We start from the raw sequence: 21,434 nt of genomic DNA, 5'->3' as shown, positions 1-21,434 counted from the left end.
CCTGTTGCTATGACGACGATGGTTATCAGCCATACTGCACCATCTACCGGGAAAAATTAGGGCCAGGCGCCCTTGATAGACCTCACCGATGCTAGTCAGCATGGTTACCAGCCCTTTTGCACTGCCCCATGTGCCAATAGGCGGATGATGAGGACGGGTACCAGTCGTTTTGCACCATCAGCCACCCATGGCGGGGGGGGGAGCAATGATGTTGGTGTTCAGTGCTGCAGCATCGCGTCTATCTGCAGCATTCAGTAAAGATAGGGTGACATGTAAAAGAGTCAAGAGAGGATTGTTTTCCCTTTCACTTCTGGGGGTGGGTGGGTGGGTGCGTAAATTGCCGAGCTATGCCCTGACCCACCGCGGACACTGTGTTTGACCCTAGAAGCATTTGGAGTTCAGCCAAGAATGCAAATGCTTTTCAGAGAGACTGCAGGAACTGTGGGATAGCTTGAGTCCTCCAGTCCATGAGCGTCCATTTGATTCCTTGGCTTTCCGTTATGCTTGTCACGCAGCAGTGCGCTGAGTCCCTGCTATGGCGTCTGTCTGGAGATTTTTTTAAAAATGTTTTTTAATTCGTCTTCTGTAACGGAGCGCTGATAGAACAGATTTGCCTGCCCTTACAGCGATCACGTCCGCATGGTCCATGCGGGAGCTCTTTCTTTATTTTGATTTTTAACTGCATCACCACACGTGCTGATCGGAGCTCCACGCTGGGCAAACAGGAAATATTCAAAAGTTCGCGGGGCTTTTCCTGTCTACCTGGCCACTGCATCCGAGTTCAGATTGCTGTCCAGAGCGGTCAGTGGTGCACTGTGGGATACCGCCCGGAGGCCAATACCGTCGATCTGCGGCCACACTAACCCTAATTCGATATGGTAATACCGATATTAGCGCTACTCCTCTCGTTAGAGAGGAGTACAGAAACCGGTTTAAAGAGCCCTTTATACCGATATAAAGGGCCTCTTAGTGTGGACGGGTGTGGCGTTAAATCAGTTTAATGCTCCTAAAACCGGTTTAAACGCGTAGTGTAGACCAGGCTACAGGTACATCAGGCTTTACCCTGATGAGCTTAAAGAACAGGAGTACTTGTAAGCTCGTCAGTCTCTAAGGTGCCACAATTCATGTTCTACAGACTTAGGTTGGTAGAAAAGTGGGAGGGAGTAGTAAAAATGGAAGGGGAATACTGTCTTTGGGAGCGTTATGTTCAAGAAAAGCAGATTAAATATACTTTTTTTTTTTGGTATAGGTTTTCTTTGTAAATTATCATTCTCTGTTAGAGAGGTTAATGCCAGGATATTGTCTGAAGAACATAATACTACCTCTGAAGTTGTTGAACCAGTTTATTTCATACAAACGCTTCAGGGTGGCGTCTGCTCAGGCAGTGACCTCTAGCAGCAAATCTCTGCAGACTCTTGTCTCAGTTTTATAAGATGTACCTCAAGTCATTTTGAGCCTACTCATGTATGTGTTACCTACAGTACCTCTATCCTAAGACATGATGTCATTGCACTCCTTGCTATTACTGCTTTGGCTATTTCATTCTGCAGACTACTCTGTAAGACACCTTTGAATGGTCCACCTATTCTGCAAATTCCAGTCACTCACTGATTGAGTCTTGGTGTTTAATTCTGTACACTTTCAAGCTTTTTTGGGTCACCATTGGGTCATTTGTGAGTTGCTACTTGTGTTGGGGGCTTGAAAAACTGTTCACCGATGTTGAGCAAGTGGGCTTGAATTGTTGGTATTTTGTGTGTGTGTGTGTTATAAGCTTTCATTAATTAAAAAGTTGACAGCCCTGATTACGGAAGGGTGTGGGCAGTGCAGCAAGGAAGTGTTGATTTAGTACATCTCATGGTGTCCCTCTTATCCAGGGGAATCCTGAGGAGCCACAGTATAGTGTTTAACTTTGAACATAGTTCTTTCCTGGTGTAAACTTCAAAGGAGGCATCGCCTGCCTTCCATCTGGCAGAAAATGTGTAGATTTCAATTCTTGCACCAACCTCAGTGAACATGTCACTAAGTAGTTAAACTTGTGGAGAGATAATAGCACCTAAAAAGCGTCCTAAAGAATTTAAATTTATTATTTTTCTTGTCTTTATCACTTACACTATACAGAAAGAATTTGGGAGTAACTATTTTTATAATTGGCCTTAAGCAGAGAATAAAGGAAATCAGGCAGATTCCAGTCTTCTGTGAATTAAGAGGAGGGGACGCGAGGAAAAAAACATGAACCACACTGAGTAACATTTCCTCTTTCCTGACAATCAGGTCTTTATTGAGAGTGACAGGATTCCTAAATACAAGATGCATTCCATCTGTACAGAGGTGCATGCTGAGACATCATAAGGCAGGCAATCACAGAAGGCTGGAAGGAAGCCTGCCATTTGTTTCTTATGTAACCTTCTGACTGTGCTCCAAGAAATGCTTTTTTTTGCTTTTCTGAAAGCTGTGTATCTAAATTTGAGGAATCTACTACATGAGCCAGAGGAATTCAGCTTTTGCCTAACATCAAGTTAAAACCCCTACAGTTCTGTTCCATTTAATGTTTTTTAGCCCTATCTTACTATATCCCCTCCTGATTCTCTTCTCCCATTTTGGGGGGCAGCGCTAGCCCATTGTGGTCTACAGCAGAGGGAGATTGTGGCAGCTTTCAACTGTGCTACCTCCTCCCTGACAGACTTTTGTCCTTATGTATACAGGCAAGGTCTGCACTAGCACTTGAGTGACAGATATTTGGTAAGACTGTTACTACCATATTGGCTTAATTGCTGTCTTAAAAGCAGAAGTTCCTTTCAAATGTAGTATAATAAAGTGGCTTCATTTTTGTTAAAGATAAGCTGAAAAGGATTTTTAAAAACAGTAGGTTTTTTTAAATCACATATAAAGAGAGCATCAAAAGTCTCTTTAAATGTTTCTTGTTTTTATCTAAATATCATGAATGCCAAACCTGGTCTTTAATGGAGAATTCTTTGAGGGATTTGTTCAACGTTGTGAGCTCTGACACTGTAACCAAAGGGGGTATTAAATCTTAAATACATATTCATTCTTCAGTACATTCATAATTTCAGTTAAAACAGGTGCACTGCTAACAAAAACAAAGTTTGCCTAAAATGTGTCTTTATTGCGAAGCTTTCACTGTCCTGATTTTTGTGATGTCAGCATTTCAGTTACTACACAGACATCAGTCATAAACAAGATCTGAATTTCTAACATTTAAAAAAAAAAAGGCAGGGAGGAGATTTTTTGTGTGTGAGAGAGCAGTCTGTCTAGAACATACAGACACAGCTGTTTGTTGCTTGGGGATTTGAAGTACTAATACTGCGGTGTAAATTTTTGCTGTTTTCTGAAATGTTGTTTAAAGTATTAATAGAAATAATTTTAAAAAAAGGAGAATTTCCTGGGACCACCCATTTCTCTCATTGACGATATCAATTAATAAAGTCCAATCTCTTCTTGAATGCTCAAATTCAAAACTATAAAGTCATTTCAGAATAACTTGTGTTTTAGCAGAAGGTAATATATTAAGAACAGAATCTCATCTGTACTGGACTTGAGTAAAATAGCTCTGTGTTTCAGAATAAAGCATTCCCAAGACTACTTACTTCATTGGGGAGGCATCATTTAGAGCAGACAGATTCAATGTTGGACTTACTTGATACATAGATGATAAATTTACAACCCAATGCCTGTATCCTTATTCTGAAGTTTCATGCCCCCTCACATTTTCTGCCCTAAACCATCCATTTGCTTCCTACTGAGCTGTGGAAATGATGCAGTGTAGCATTGTTGAGATTTTTTTCATCTGGAAAAATGTGTGTGTGTATGTGTTCAGAATTTACCATTATTATATTATCTATTACCAGCTCTACCCCTGGAAGGTTGTTCACTAAAATGAGAGGTGGAGGAAGTTAGAAATGGGGGAGATAATAGGATGCAAAGGTGCAAAACTTTTGAAAGTTGATTAGTCTTATCCGTTTGAGTGAAGTCCTAGACAGGGATAAACTCTTCCTCTGTAAGGGGCAATCTAGGAGTCTCACTATTGAGGTAAGAAATTTAACTTATTAAAAGCTAACTTGAATAAACTTCAAAGAAGGCTCTCTAAATCACTTTTAGCCCTAGGACAGTAATAATTTGTGCTTCAACACGTTTCCTGGATTAATAAACAAACTTTGACTGTTCTGCATTGTTTGGCACATTTCTGAAGAGAAATAATACATAACAGTAATCCTTTCTTGGCACTAGCTCTTGGTACATCAGTTACAGCACTACATTCCACACTTGGAAAAATGCAATTCCTGGTCATAACATTTTTAAGGAGATGCTAATGACAAACCCAGAGATGCCTCCAAAACTCACTTCTTTACTAGTAATTTGGAGGTTCTCTTGACTGTTTAAATAAAAATAGCTTGGAGTAAGAGCTTCTTATTTACTATAGTGAGAATGAAAAAACACCAACCAGAACTGCACTGTCAGGTGTCCTATTCACCTTTCAGATGTTTCTGGATTCTAGCAAACCTAACCCCATGATAGTTCACAACTCCACCCACTTCCCTCTCTTTACCATCCAGTGAAAATAGATTCTACTCACCAACATCCCTTTCTTCAGTCACTGAAGACTCCATCCACGCTGCTCCACCTCTAGATTTTTTTTCTCCACGGATCTGCAACTTCTGTTTCCTGATGAGCCTAACTGGTATAATAAAAGCACTCAAGGTCCAGTAACATCTCCATTCATTTTCTTAGACTAGTTTTCATATACTGAAGCATTTACATGGATGTAACATTTGAAATAAGGTAATAGAAAATAGCAGGTTTTTAAATTTTAAAGTGAGGAAAGTACAGAACATAGGGAAGGGTTAAAAAAAAAAATCTGATAAAACCCTGCCCTAGGTGGATTTCAGTTGTTTTGGGAAGAGAGGAGTACCCAAAGAGGGCATTGTAAAGGAATGGAGTAGAGATGGGAGGATAGGCTAATAGGGTGGGGTTGTGGGGAAATTGTTTAAAACTGAGTAGCTATTTAGTGTGTTTCCAATAATGACGTTGTTGCGTTTTGATATACTCCCTTTTGTGGTGATAGCTTTACTTTCTTCTATGCTAGTTTTTTCTTCATTTTGGTGTTCTTGGTACCCTTTCTACTATGATTAGGGCTGCATGTTTGCCATAGGAGGTGGGGGGAGGGGGGAAGTCACAGTTACTGTAATTTTTTTTCTGTTTGTCCCTGACCTTTTTTTTTCCTGTCTGATTTTTTTCCAAATGGTGGCTGATGAGTTGCCATCCCAGTGTGGAGGGGAGGCCCGGTGAGGAAAAAGATGCAGGACAACAAGCCTTTCCTGCCCTGGTATGCACCACTCACCCTGGGCAATGATGGCTCCTGTTTTGTGCGTGAAAGAGACAGAGAAACCTGCGTATTACTGTGATCCCGTGGGCTAGGTTGTAATGCCTGGAGTGGGGTGCCAGGCAGGCCGAACCTCGCGGGCAGCAGCAGCTGCTGCCCACAGTGAGTGCAGTGCACCAAGATGGGCTCATCTTCCAACCCCTAATCCTGGTCTCCCCTTCTCACTGGGCAGGATTAGGGTTGCAGTGCTGGGATGAAAGGTGCTGCTGCTGCAGATGGGTAGTATCCCCTGGGTGGATCAAGGAGGGTACCATTTTTAAACTGGAAATCAGTAAGCAGTCATGGTAAAGTTAGTAAATTTATTGTGGTTCCTCTTTTGTGTGTGTGTGTGTGTGTGTGTGTGTGTATGTATGTATGTATGTATGTATGTATGTAAAAATGCCATGACAAATTGGCATCCCTAACTAGGACTTTTAAGATTATCAGTCTGGTTTGTTTAACTAGCATTATTTTTTGAAATTGAATTGTACATATTATTAAAATTCCCAATCTTGTTTTCAGTTTTATAAAAACTGTATAAATGAAACTGATCTCCATTAATGTAGAACGGATTGTTAATATGGAAACATCATTGAATTTCCAGAAACATAATATGTATTTCCACTAGGTGGCCACCTATCCTGTGATAATCTATAGATGGATTAGTTGAGTAGAAATGTGATTAAATCCATCCTCCCATGGTTTCTCAGCTTTCTAGAAAAAAATGTTACACAGAAAGCTAATTTTTATAGAAGTGATGGCGTCTGCGCAATTTGGAATAAAAGAAATTATAACCAATTCACATAAATCTTTTTTGCAGACAACTTTCCTAACCCAAAAAAAGTCCATCTTTTCCATGATGGGAAATGAATCTGGATAGACAACTTACGCTAGATGGAAGGGGGTTTGGTCTAGAAAAGTGGACCAGCCATCTGTCTGTAGTATGATGAAAGAAAAAAATTTGAAGATACTGTTTCAGTGGTACCTCACACCTGTCAGGTTAAAAATTATATATAGATCGAATGGGGATAAATATTGGAGAAGTTGTGGTGAAAGGAGACTTTATGCAAATATGATAGACATGTCCTGTTGGAGAGTATTGGGATGGAATTAATAAACAAATATCACAAATTTGTTGAATATTTGTTACCAAGTGATCCTTTCGTTAGCCTCCTGGGGCTTCCAGTAGAAATGGTCACACAAAAGGAAATTAAGACCTAATCTCTCATCTGCCAGTAGTAGCTGCTAGGGTACTGAGAGCATCTCATTGGAAAAAGGAAAATAGTCCAACTATAGAGGAATGGTTTAAAAAAACCTGAGAGGTTGTTACAGAAGAATTTTAAATACCAATTACATACCCAGAAACATAGATGGAGGACAAATACATACTTAGATATTTGGTTCCTGTTCGTTTAATATTCAAAAAAATACATTCATCTGGAAAAGAAAAAAAGCACATCTGTCCAGTTTTAATATTAACATTCGATAGACATGCCTCTTCTGTTAGATATGTGGTGTTAGAGATTTCACTCAACTTATTAATGTCATAGGTGTTGTAATGATGCTTACTTTGTAATATGGTAACACCTGATATATAGATTGATGTCTAGTACTATATAATGTCTCTTTAAACAAAAGCTCACTGTTGTTACAATTGTTTTATTTCTGATACTTACAAGCCAAGGTTTTGTAAACCTGTTAATACTTCCTAAATACATAGTAAAAATACCAAGAGCCACCTGTATTAGTAACTTGCATTAACCTGTAAACTCCTGACAAATGTATTGTTTGAGTGCTGTTATAAGAGGCTATTTTAAAAAAAGTGTTATACATGACGTTACTGGTGGAAACTCATCAAAATAATGTACGTAAAATTTAATTTCATCAGCAGAAATGATTCAACATTGACAGCAATGTTTGCATACACCCAACTCGTTGAGGTGTGTGTAGGTGTGGGGTGGGGGGAATGTTTAACTGACTATAAACCATTGCCTTTTATGAACTTTATTGCTTTAATTAAGGCAGAAGTTGGAGCCTGTAGATATAATATATTCAAAATACTGTAGCAAAAGCACAAAAATAAATTCACAATCCCAATAGACACATTCTGTAGATTAACCTTCCTACTCCATGGCATGCCAATAATTTCTCATGTTATCCACATTAAAGAAACAGTTGATTCTTTACAATGGAAGAATTTTTAGGGAAAGAGTAGTGACTGATCTCTGTAAACACTTCTAGCTTGTAGTAGCTTATGAGTAAGTAGGCTACAAATATAACTAAGTGGAAGGCCTATGGAATGTGCATTGAACAGCATTGACTTTTAACTAGTAGCCCAGTTAATGTAGGTCAGACTCATTACACTGTTGACGTGTAATGATACTGAGAAGATATGAAGGGCTAACTTAACTTCCTCTCATCTTCCTGCTCTACCCTAGTATAGATGCCTCTGAAATGAGGGATATTGTCCTACAGTTGAGCCACCTTGGAAAAATTTTTTTGCCTCATTCATCCATTAACCTTTCATTTGTCAGGTACCTAAATAAGGTAGCGGTAGGATTCCAGACAGCTCTTGGTCCTGTTTCCCAGCTGCAGCCATTTCCGAACTGGTGCTGGGATGTGTGAGCTTCAGCAGATTTTGTTTGGCTTGGCCCTCAGTGGCAGGGTAGGAGGGTGGGATGAAAGGAGATGGCTCAGCTTCACAGTTGCATGTGGTGCCTGGCAAGTGAGAGCAGCAGTAGGAGAGACATCCAGTGGGGTGAAGTTTCTCTCGTGAGTTCAATCACCCCTCCAAGGAGCAGGGAGGTGCTGAACTGGCTCTGTAAGTGATTGGCCTATTACTTGTACATATGGCTATCTGGTCTTTGCAGCTGTTGACCTGTACAGACAGCAGGACAAGAAAAATGTGTGATGTTTTGGGGGCATGTGACACCTCAAAGCTGCAGAAATAAGTGCAATGCAAAGCATAGCTCTTGAAAGAGGTTTTGTGAGAAAATGGGGTGCTTTGAACTCTTTATTCAAACAATGAGAAAAAGTCTAGGGTGGATCTCGTAGCCTCATCTGAAGTTGTCTGAGAGAAGTATTATCTGCAGGAACTTGAATACTGGAGTGAGCTATCTTTCCCACTGTTACTCTAAGACCATCTTTACCAATCAAATCATCTCATTTGGAGTTGTAATGAAGGGACAATTTGTACTTTTACAGGGTCATTCCTGATCATTAAAACTGTTTCTGGCAAATACTATCTTCAGTCCTGGGCAAGTCTCCCTTTGAGCTGATGTAGTCGTCTATACAACAGTAGGAATGATGTAATGTTCCTGTTGCAGTGGTATTTAAGCATTGGTGTCATTAGCTTCACCTCCCCTCTTCTCTCCCCCCCCCTCCCCTTTTTGACCTGGCACTACTTTTTCTCCTAGTACAGGAGGATTGGGAGAATGGGAAGAATTTAGTTACCCTCCAAGACAAACATTTTTTTTCTAGCTGTGAGCTGGATCTGAGGTCTGTGGAAGCAGGTCTGTTTTGCCTTCATAGACTCATGTCATGTTATTTTGTGTGTGTGTGTTGTGAATGGAAACAATTAAGACAGATGCCTGGTTCATAACCAAGCCCATCAGCAGGAGATCCCTCAGGAACCAATTAATTCCTAAAGTATACAGGTTAAAAGCCTTTTTATAACACAAAACTTGCATTTAAAAATGAGTTTCAGGTTGTTTTTCCATAACTTATGCCAAATTAACTGTTCAATGAAAAACATTTACTTTAAAGGTATATTCCTTTATAACCTTAATCATAAGTAGAACTATTAGAAGATTGCCTTCAATCTGACAATAAAACTTTATTACCTTTGTGTTTATAAAGAGTAAAAACCTAATTTTAAACTTCTTGAGAGTTTTTTGTTTTTGTTTTTTATTTATATTTTGCCAGGTGGAATATTTATTCGGTGGTGGAGGAGGATGTTTAAAGCTTAACTTAAGTATAAACTGGAAAAGAGTGGTTTACAATCAGGTGCAGACTGTGGCTGGTTTTAGTCTTAGCAAATTAACTTAAGGAACTTTAAAAAAAAAAATTTGAACCATACAGAATTATATTTAGGTAGCCAAAAGCTTCAGAACATAGTTAAAGATGCACAATACAAAGCCAGAGTACTCAGGAATTGCACAAAACTCTTCTCTCTTCAGGTTAGTCTGTTATAGCTCAGCTTTGTCACATGATGATTTCAGTATATAACCTATATGACTTTCTCTAAGGAAGTCTTATGTACTTTTATTTCCCAGTGTAGCTTGTCAGGTGGGCACTGAGAAAATTACTCTGTTCAAAATACCAGATGACAATTTTGGGTCTGCTTGATGGATTTTTTGTTTTGTTTTACGAGATGAAATACACAAGTCTGTGACTTCTGGAGACCCTTGTTTCAGACTTAAGACCCAAGTAAATGCATCAGAATGCTATCCTTTAGGTGCTTGATAGTGTACATTTAAACAAAACAAGACTTTTTGCGCAGTTGGTGTATTATACTCTGCTGAGAAATTGCCAAGACAGAATGTGGAGTTGGGAATTAATAGTATTTTCCTTTCCATTCTATTCCAAACTAGGATTAAAGGCACTGGCAAATGGAGTGAAAGTTCACACAACAGTAATTCTTGTTAATAACCAGTGTTTATAGAAGATGTATGCTATGAATGCCCTCTATCAAAGTACTGTCAAATGATACCATTTGATAGTAAACTTAGAATCCCTTTCCCGTAAGCTGTCTTTCTGTCCGTATGTGTAATGCTTTACTTTTCCATTAATGTTTTTTTGTCTGGGGAGGCCTAGTGGTGGAATGGGAAAATCCTCACGCGAACATCCTAGATTGGTGTTTGAAGTTATATATACTTGCCTGAGACGATGCATCTGCATGTGCAGGATGGCTCACAGAAGCATTCAGATCTGGGCTTTTCTGTGAGGACAAACTATGGAAGGATATTTTTGACCTAAAGCATACATCCACTGTGGGGGTCAGGGAAAAGAAAAGAGAGCCAATTATACCAGGATCAAAGCCGTGCATTACTCTTCCCTGGCCTTGAATCTGTGTGGTGATCCTGTCCATTTTGCAATGCCCCACTATTTTGCTTAGCCCACTAGAATCACTGTACTGTCTCCTGTGTCTCCTCTGCAGCCCCTCATACAGAACACCTTCCTGAGCTAGGCTTTTAAATTTTCAACACTCATATGTCTTCTAATGACCCACTTTTACCATGATGCTTACAAGAACCTAATTGGCTGTCTGTGACAGAATTTTGGAGTATTTACCAGGAAAAATAGTAAAAACATTGTATTATTGGGACATGGAAGTTTGTCATCAGATACCTGTTTTCTCTATTCTCTCTCTGCTTTGTCTGTTTAGACCAAAGTTACTGGGGCAGGGACTGTGCTGCATTTTGTTTTAAAGCACAAGTTGTAGGTCACTGTAGAAAGAGAAACAAGAAAACGGCATAATAAGCATTAAATTCTCCAAAATGCTGTGGTGTGTGGGACTGTTGTCTAGGGGTTGAATTGGAAGAGCGGGAAACAATCCTAAAGTTCTGTCTGTCGGATCTTTTGTAGGAGGATTTGCGTGGATTGGATGAATGGAAAAATCTATTGGGGATTTTTTGGATGTGGGTGAGGCTGTTTTAGTTTAAAGAAAGGTGATGATTGGTGGCTGGTGGTGGGATTAGGATTAGGCTGTAGTGCAAATAGGAATACACAAATTCAGGAGGCACTTAATGTTCTAATATCAATATGATTAAATAACAATATATTTACTCATATTCCCTTTAACAAACCAAGTTGAACAGCTGCTCTTCTCACATCCTGTTTCTTAGTGTGAATGAAAGGGAGTGAGTGTGGCTTCCAGAGCAGTGTATGAGTATGCTACTGTTGTCATGCTGATGCACATGAACAGCAAATATTTAGGATGTGTCGTCAGTTTCCAGCTGCAAAGGAATAGGTATCAGAAAATGAGTTTGTCAAAAGAAAAACAGTCCAGAACTAGAGGATTGGCTCCATAAATAAGGGAGGCTTTTGTGCATAAATCTGTCCAGTTTTTTTTTTAGTATTAACATTTGATAGACATACTGGGTTTGATTAATATGAGTAGAATCAGTAGTTTCACTCAATTTAATAAAATCACCAGAATAAACACATCCTGGATGGTGTAAGCAGGCTCATTCTGTAATATAACACTCTGTTAAACTGAGATTTGTGATTATATTAGTGAATGTTTCAGTAAACAAACAATAGCTTACTACTTGTAATTATTAGCATTTTGTTTCTGATATTTACATGGCAATGATTTGTAAATCTGTTAACTTCCTAAATAGTTTAAAAAAAGTTTTGGTTAAATCTGATCTGAAAACAAACATGCTTTGAGACTAAGGGGCTTTAGTCTCAAAGCATAACTGAAAATACTGTTTTAAAAAATGAGTTGGCAGTATTCCATTAAAATGTTCAATTCACTTGACATATTGTGCACTTGTTATCTCTAGTCCACCTGAAACACTAATTTATGATGCTGCTGATAGTGAATACAACAGAAACAGATGATACATTTCTGGACATGCTCAAAAGTCATGTTGGCCAAATTCAGCCCTTCTATAACTGGACACAGGTATGGTCACATCAGTGTGAACCAAGGATGAATTTGGCAGAGGCTTTTTCTATTTTTTAAGTGGGGGAGAGGTAGAAAGCTGATTAATTTATTTCATATTGTACAAGGCCAAAAGAGATGATAGGTTGGATTTGATTTAAATCATGATTTAAATCACTAGTCAGGAATACTCGATTTAATTGTGGATTTCTACATAAAAGTGCATTCTTGTTGGTTGTTATCTTAAAACATATTCTTCACAACTCAGAGATAGATGTAGGTTTCATTTTTAGAAGGTACACACTGTACATTTTTTAAAATTATTTATTTTGAAAACTTCAGATTAGTTTTACAGCTATATCAGAAAATGAATGATTGGTTATTTCATTTACCAAAGGTAATTGAAGCAGATAGTTCACCTCCTAATGACTTCATAAATATCTCCAATTCAACAGGTTAATTAATATTTGGAGGATTTTCTTGCCATGCTGTATTAGGAGGAGAACATCACCAGACAGACATTTAAATTGTTTTATTTAACTAAAACAACAACGTTATGTATTCTGGATTTTTTTCTTCAACAGCAAACATACAATATTTTAACAAAACAAGCATATGAATTTTTGAATTAAGTTAAACATTCAAGTTTTTTTAAAATAGGTTTGTTTTTGTTAAAATTGTTTTTAACTAAAATAGTTAAATGAAATATTAAAAAAAAACCAAAATTAAATGGACTGTGTCAGCTAGGTCAACATGACGAACTTAAAATATTGGCTTCTGCAGCTAACTCAGTCGTCTTCACCTTCATTTTCCTGTTTGTTCATAATCTGGAAAAGAAAAACAAACTTTCCTACTTTTTCAGGTCCGAAATGATTTCTCAATTTGGAATGAATTAGTCCAAATTAAGAAAATATTCTTTCTGCACCAGCAGAAGAAGCTATTGCTGTTAAGTGAGATTATCACTTCAACAGTCTCTGAATCCAAGTGCTTAAGTGACTTCCACCAGTTCGCTGGTGTGACTTTCTTTAAAACATCAGCAGCAAACATACATTTCTTGAATGGTTCACCCATAGCTCTGAAGTTTATTATAATTGGCATTATGGAGGAATGATTGCTGGATGTCCATGTCATAGCCAACTCCTCTTGTTCAGCCGTTAAGATTTGGCCCTGGTATCAAGTATTGAGAATATTTGCAAGAAAATGAGCTGGAGACAGTGCTTGTTCCATTTGTTTTTTTAATGCTTGTAATTTAACTGTCATTGCATATTTCTTTTTAAGATCTCACTCATTCCTTCCAAATTTCAACAGCATCTGCAATAAAACAGCTATATCCCTGCATTTTGTTCAAGGCTACAGAAATAGGCTTCAGGGTACTTAGCATGTGTTCAACATTTCTATTAAGCCCATTGTTGAGAACTTTGGCTGTGACCGTTCCGTCTATTTTTTTTTCATGATTTTGTTCACAAACTGTCATCAGATCAGGCCAGTTCTTGATATAGTGCTCAAAACAGTCCACTACTGAGTTCCGTCACATGTCTTGTGGGAGAGTTAGCTTGGTTCCTCCCACTTTTCTCAGAGCAGCTGCTGCAAAGTGGTTGTTATGGAAGTATTCTGCAATTTCAACATTATTGGCCTTTATTTCTGGAACACTGAAGTCTTTGGCTAGGAGATGCATCAAATGAGCACTGCAATCATATATTAGCAGCTTGGGATTCTCTTCTAAATTTCTTCTCATCTTTGGATACATTTGCAGCATTGTCTGTGACCAAGCTGCATGCTAGACATTTGAATCCCCCTCTCCCCCCGGTTTGTTATAGCTTTTACTGCTACTTCTTGTAAGTAGTCTACTGTGTGTGCATTTCCTGATGTATCATTTTGTTTCTGTAAGGAAGACATTCCCTTCTGTTGTCACACAAGCACATACAACAGGATCATTGTGGACATTGCTCCACCCATCAAGACTCAGGTTAACAATTTCACTCTCTAGATCTTTTGCAATTTCTCTTCCATACACTTTATCCAGCAATTTGCCTGCACCATCTGCTCTGTTGGGTGGACTGTATGCTGGTCTTAATGACTGAACCATGTTAATGAAGTGTGGGTTTTCAATCATACGGAAAGGAGAGTTTGTTGCATAAACAAATGGGGCAATTTTTTCATCAATTACCTCTTTGTTTGTAATCTGGTGGTTCTTATCACAAACTTATCTATGGTTGTTTCTGGATGATGGAGTTTTTTTTCTTTTTGCTACAGGTGATATACTGTGGCTATGAGACATACGTGATGTGACTGAAACACTCATTGGCAGATAATTCTATAGATTATTAGCTTTGTAATGATACTTTACAAGAGACCTTTTGCATGAAGCATATTCCAGTTACATTATATTCACTCATTAGCATATTTTTATAAAATCATATAGACTGCAATGTCACAGAGACAATCGGATTGAGGTCTGTTATTTCTTACCTCTATATATTATTTATTTATTTAAAAACATTTTTGCTGTTAACAAGCATGTTATCTCTGGATACACAAATCCACAATTTGAGAACTGTAAAACTAAGCATCTCTGATGGTACCTTCTAGACTGAGCATTGAGTCCCATTGGGTAAATAGAATGATTAACCTAAGTAATCTATACAGAAGCACCTGGAACCCCACAAGATTGTGTCCCTAACCCATGAAGTATTGAAACTCATTTACAAAACTTTTCTTAAACATTACATTAATATATTGTCTTCCTACTATAGAATTAGAATTTATAATCCCTATTCCATGATGAGATATCTTTGAGCTATAATGTATCTTAATTAAAACTATATTTAGATAGGTTTTTCCCCTCAAAAAGCATTTTATAAAAAAATCTGATTTTTATTTTTTTTAAAAAATCATTGATTTTTATCTACCCTGAGAAGAGATCATTATGATAATCTAGTCTGACCTCCTGTGTAGTTTGAACACAATTGCTGTGCAAGAGTTAAACCAGGTTTAGTGAGGAAGGTGTAATAAAATCCCTGACTGACTTTTTGAACAGAAGGATTGTAAAATATTCTTATTAAGTAACTTTGCCATCTTGAATTTTAAAATACAGCCATTTTGCTCTTGGCATTGTATAATTGCTTTGGTGACTTTCCTATCGGACAATCTTTCACTAGGACTTCCCTGAAAACCTGCCTCTCTCATGCATTCTTTTACCTACAAAAGTTGTAAACTGCAGAAAACGTAGACCCTTCTTAATATTGGCATAAACCATATTCTCACCATCTTAAAAATTGCCAACAGGCAAATAAGTATCCTTTTAACATTCATATATCTTGATGTAAATAGGTTTTTAATTAAACTGGAGGTTTCTTTTTAGGTGTTATTTATTGTTAGTTAATACTTTGTTTTCCCAGTGCTTGTGTCACTTTTAAAATGAAGGAGCACAACAGATTTTATTCCTTCAAGCATATAAAAAAAATGGCTATTTAAAGGTCTGGCTGGAGTGGACCAGATCAGTAGAAGTGTCCATGCATATGAGCAGTCTGAGTGGTCATTTGTATGTGCAGTCACTGTGACTTTGCACTTTTTTTATATATAAATAGTATAAAAAATAACTAGCCTCCTAGCTCCCACCTAGCCAATATGATTTTTTTTAAGCATCTGTTTTCAACAGCTGTCTACAGATTATATAGGCAGAGCTAGTAGTAGTAAGGTTGCCAGACACGGCTCGTAAGACCCTGTTTTTAGTTTCTTATAACTTTGTGAAACTTTAACCATTTAGTCTGAAATTTCCATGCCAGGTGTCTGCCTCAGGCTGCCTCTTTTTCCTGCCAGAAAACTTCAACCACAATGGCCTACTTGTTTCTGAGAACAAGGCTAGAGGAGGAGACATTGTTTTGTCCATGTCAAAAATAATACCGGCAACGTTTTCTTTGAACAATTTTAGCTTTGGAGCAGGGACTTAAAATTTGGTAAGGAAATACGGTGTCTTTATGTCTAAGTTGTACCTTTTGCCATCCTCATAACCTGCAAAACTTGATCAGGTGATAAGCCTCCGAAAAGTTGTATTTCGCACATGCTCAGTAGAGACTTTCAGTTTTAAGCTCTCAAATCTCCAAAGGTTGCATCCTCTCTGAGCATACCCAAGCCCATCACAGCTCCTAGTGTTGACCAGACTGCGCATGCACCATCCCCACAGAACTGCTGAGAGTGTTTTCTTGCCTTCCTTGCAGCATCATGGAGGCACAGTTATGTTATAATATTAACACTTAAAAAGATGTAATATTAGCAAAAATAAGATTGAGAGATTGTTTACATGGATAGTTGGCATGTGGCCAGGGTGTGAATCTTCAGCTTACTAGCTTGCTGCACAGTAACTGGCCATGTGGACCCTGATACCGAGCACTAAAAGTTCTGTAGTGCACTTTGACATACTCCTATTCAACACTTAACTATGGAACTTTTAGTGCACAGTAGCAGGGTCCACATGGCTAGTTAGTACGTGATAGATTAGTGCACTATAGATTCACACCATGGCTTGCCATGCACTAACTAGGGTTGCCAACTTGGTAATATTTAAAAACTGGAAATTCCAGCAGGAGTGCCGGAACCTCCCCTGTACTACCTTTTCTCCCCCCACCCCCAAGGCATCATCCCTGCCTCTTCCCCCAAGGCTCCACCCCCATCCATTCCTCTTTCCACTCCCCATCGCTTGCTGCTTTCCCCCCCTGCCCAGGTCAGGAGAGAGACTCTTGCCATGCTGGCTGGGGCTGGGAGCTGTAGCTGCCCAACACAGGTATGGGGTGGCCCCGGATGACTAGGGGCTGGCACCGGTTATGACTCAGTGCTTCCCTGCCTCTGCTGCCTGCAGTAATCTGACTTTGGGTGTCCGGTCAGTAGATCTGACCGGACACGGTAAAGTCCCCTTTTTGACTGGACTTTCCAGTCAAAATCCTGGCACCTGGCCACCCTAGCACTAACTTTCCATGTAAACAAGCCCTGTGTCAGCTTGTTGCAACTTGTGGCTGGTATCATCTAAGGATAAAAGGGACCAGCTCCCAGAAGTAAATGAGACCTGGGATTGTGCTGGTGGTCTTTTTGTTTATGGGAAGAGGTGAGAAATGAAGTCTTGCGCACTGAAGTCCTCAACGGGGAAACTCTCTAACCCTTGTCTCTATGCAGGGAAAGTGGAAAGGATTTAGAAGCAAGTGGACTCCTGAGGGTGGGCTCAAGCAGGTCTACAAAATTATTAGTTGTATGGTGGGAGTCCTGAACACTGCACCAGATCTAGTTAAATGTCTGGTAAGAGACCGCAACAGTTGGGGCATGTAATGTGCCTTCCAGCTTTCAATAAATAAAGTTGCAGCCTGCATCTTAAAATCCATCCTGAGTGTGTTATGTTCATTTGCCTGTATGTTCTGATCAAAACTACTTTGTCAATAGAGAGTGAATTTGTTTTTACAAATTGTTAAAAAGCAGTGGAAGCTCTGAGTTTCAAAGATTACTTACAACACTTTATTTTTGGGATTTAAAAAACACACATTAAGTAGTGAAATATGAGGAGAAAAATTCAGTTATGAGATAATATTGTTTGACACATTCTTGTACAAAAGCTGTGACTACAGTATTTCAAATAATGATGCTAAAATAAACTGTCTCTCTATAGTATATCATGAAGATTTTTTAAATTTTGGTCGAAGGCTTGTTATTTTTCAGTAGTTACACTTGATTTTCTTCAAAGATTACTTTTTATAGCTAGTACATTGATGTAATGTTTCATCATACATTGAACTGAAAAATACATGCATCACTTATTGCAATCACAAAAATGTCTATCACTGTAATATTTCTGTGTGGAACATATTTACAATAGAACCTGTAATAAAAGGGCTTTGCTTAAGATTTAGATATGCAGCTATTCACCATTGGAAATTTAAATCATGCTAATAAGCCCTTTGATAGCTTATTAAGCAAGCAGTAACTTTTGCAACTTTCATAGCATTAGGAATCTGAAACTGTGTAATAAAGCTCTCATACAAACCATCCATGACCTTTCTTTTTTATGGAACAGAATCCATATCCACCATGTTTCTGAAGCGAAGTACTAAGCCAAGAAATTTCTCAAAAAAAGCTACTGTAAATTCCAAAGCCTACACTCATACTTTTATTTGCATATGTTGCAGAAATAGCATCCCCTGTCACTGGAAACTTAGGAACACGTGTTTTCAGATGTTCAATCTGGTGAGAGTTTTACACTTCTGTGTGTATTGAATGATGCATGGGTTCAATGCTAACTAATAGCACACCTGTTTTGGATAGTAAATTAAATGCTGAATAGCTCTAGTGTTTTTTGCCTTAGCATGTGGTCTACTCTATCACCACAAATATTTTTGTGACTAAAGAGAGTTTTTGCAGTGAGAGGTTTAAACAACTGTATCTCATGATTAGTATTTTCATGTAAGGTCCAATCTTTAAAGTAAAATTTTTTAATGTTTTAGGAGTAGCATGTTTTAATTTGGTGTCTGAAAAATATATTAGCTGCTACAAACAGCACATTGTACTTCTAGCTTCACAGATGTATACATATGTAAGTTTAATGAAGATAATTGAAGAAAGGCTTGCTGAATGCTTACTACCTCGAGTTACTACTAGAAATAGAGTTTAATTCTTTAGTAAAAATAACTCATGGTGATAATCTGCTGCGTTTCTGGTGGTGGTCTGTGCTGACAAGCATTTGACCAAAGGCTCAGTCCCATTAAGCAGGTCTCTTGCTTTCAGTGCTGGTAAGCATTGGGAATGTCTTGGAGCCAGTGTCCTAGAAATGGGAGGAGAAAGCAGTGCCTCAAAATGCAACACTTCCAGTTTGACGAAGGAGAATCATTCAGATGTTTCAAAGGGAGTACATTATTTGGATTCTGTCCTGACTCTTTGTTACTACCATGCTATGTGATTTGTGAGCATCTTCCTCAACTTCTCTGTGCCTCTTCTGTAAAATAAGTATACCCAACTTTAAAGTGGTGATGTAAGGCCTTGGATGCAAGGCACCGTTATTTGGTGTCTTCTACTTTCTGTATAGAGCTATGTGCGTTTATGCTTCTATATAAATGCTGTACATGCAGAGGCTATGACTAACAAACCACATCAGGATCTTGCCCATGGCAGTACTTAAGTGTTAGTTGCAAACCAGTTTTGTTGTGTCCACTGCTTAGAGTAGATTGGCTCTGCAGGCATACTTTTGCCCTGAATTGTTTCCTATTCTACTTTTTTGTTCAAAAATATGTTTAGCATTGTTAAATATGTTAACATAATTATTGCATAATAATTTTGCAAATAGTGGGAAAATTAGATACACCTCTACCCCGATATAACACGAATTTGGATATAATGCGGTAAAGCAGCGGTTGGGGGGTGGGGCTGTGCGCTCCGGCAGGTCAAAGCAAGTTCGATATAGCGTGGTTTCATCTATAACGCGGTAAGATTTTTTTGGCTTCTGAGGACAGCGTTATATCGGGGTAGAGATGTACTCCTAAAATCTGAATTGCATATAAGTGATATTTTCTTTTTGTTTGCAGGACTTAAATACTATCTATTCTTATCTTCATGGAATGGACATATTGTCACATCTCAGGGAACATCAGCTAAGGTAAAGGATCAGGGGGATAGCATAGTCCAGTACAAATTATATCCTATTTAACTTTCTGTTGCAAATGCTCTAATAATATGTGTATTCCAATTATCTTAGCACATATGAAATAAGAGGCAAACAAAACAAAGCACAAAATACGCATCAGAAGTATCTCTGTTCTTCTACTGTTGCTATGGTTAATTCCAGTGTGTAGGAGTGATTTAAACACTCAGAGAATATGTTGTGTGTTATCTATTTGGATAATGAAAATTTCATTTAAGTTTGAAGTTATGGTTCAAGAAGCAAAGCCAAATTTGTAGTCTTTCATATGACTTCCTCTGATACTTAAAGAAAGTGATATATTGTTGAAAGATTAATAGATTAAAACATTTTCAGAGTTTAAAATCTAAATTAAAATTTCATTTTTCTCAGAATAATGTCTTCAAGTGCTCGCTATGAAAGATACAAGGGCAACCAAGTTCTTTTTTGGTAAGTACATTTAAGCCACAATCATCATCCTCATAGTGGAGAAATCTAGTGCTTGCTTACATGTCAAATTATGTGTGTCATCACAGAGCCCAACAAGTGCCCCCTCCTGATCACTGACTAGGATTGTTGTGAGGGGAATCCAAGCCTCTGTGCTCTGGATTTCCAGGGTGTTACAAGTTCCTGGAGCTTGAACAGAGTCTAGCCATTGCCCAATCTCAGGATCCCTAGGTGCACTCTCTCAGGTGCAGACTTTCTATCTGCACCTTGAGTGTTGGAACCCCTATGGGTGCAGCACTGACCTTCAGACTCCTTGTTAATTAAATGCACCCTTCTCCCAGAACTTCACCCCAAAATCTGTGAAGCTTTTTTAGATTTACAGTGTTAACTCACTGAGGGGCATGCAGAAGTTGTGAAGCAGTCAACACAATACATGCACACATTGCCCAGTCTAACATCTTTATGCTGTTTTATCCTTAATCACGTAAAGCACAGGAGAATACAGATCATACAAAACTGTAAGTGTCCCTCACTTCCTAGCTTTTCCTTTCCTTGTGAGATCTTGGAGGTTCAGGAAGGTAGGCAGGCAGAGTCCTCTATCCCCTTGCCTACCCTGCCCTGCAGCAACCAATCTCATCTTACTCTGGTGCAAAATGGCTCACCCTTCCTTTATAGACTCCTGCTGGGGTCACTTGCTTCTTTTGTTCTGCCTCCTGGTAACTTTCCTTTACTTCCAATCCCCACCTCAATCAGACAAGAGGAGGAAGTATCTTCTACCAAGTAGAGCTATCCCATAGACTCAAGGTCTGTTTCACTTTGAAAAGACCATTGTTGAGTGCTTATCATTCACCATTGTCTCTAGCCTAGCAGATACATCTCTACCCCGATATAACATGGTCCTCGGGAGCCAAAAAATTTCACCTCCTTCTAGCTGAGACCCCGTTATATTGGGTTCGGTCTGGTACAGCATACTGGCAAGAGCCGGTATGCCATGCCAGGCTGAACCGGCTTCCCCGGCGGTGATTTAAAGGGCCCGGTGCTCCAGCCACTGTGGGGAGCCCCGGGCCCTTTAAATCGCTGCCGGAGCTCCGGCAGTGGAGCTCGGGCGAGGATTTGAAGGGCCCGGGGCTCCCCGCTGCTTTACCGCATTATATCCAAATTCGTGTTATATCGGTTCACATTCTGTCAGGGGTAGAGGTGTATCTGACACAGCCCTGCTAACTCATGGGTGATCCATCTACATATAGGCTTTCCATGATAGTAACTTCATGTTACAATTTCATAAAATCATCCATAATTCAGAAGTGGTACAGAATAAACCAACAAATTGTCATATATGTAAACTTTGTCTT

The 21,434-nt window shown here is 38.8% G+C and overlaps 1 protein-coding gene across 4 annotated transcripts in view; it reads left to right on the top strand.

Moving 5' to 3' along the window:
• The window catches only part of RAPGEF6 (Rap guanine nucleotide exchange factor 6), a 230,410-nt gene that overhangs the window by 29,908 nt on the left and 179,068 nt on the right, over positions 1-21,434 (top strand). For all 4 annotated transcript variants that reach the window (XM_039486057.1, XM_039486060.1, XM_039486059.1 and 1 more), the window contains 2 exons: positions 19,544-19,614; positions 20,029-20,085. In XM_039486057.1, the coding sequence (XP_039341991.1) occupies positions 19,544-19,614; positions 20,029-20,085 (128 nt within the window). The remainder of the gene's footprint in view (positions 1-19,543; positions 19,615-20,028; positions 20,086-21,434) is intronic.

This window comes from Mauremys reevesii, linkage group 8 (assembly GCF_016161935.1).
Source record: "Mauremys reevesii isolate NIE-2019 linkage group 8, ASM1616193v1, whole genome shotgun sequence".
Classification (NCBI taxonomy): Eukaryota; Metazoa; Chordata; order Testudines; family Geoemydidae; genus Mauremys; species Mauremys reevesii.
This window is presented reverse-complemented; position numbering and strand designations above follow the sequence as displayed.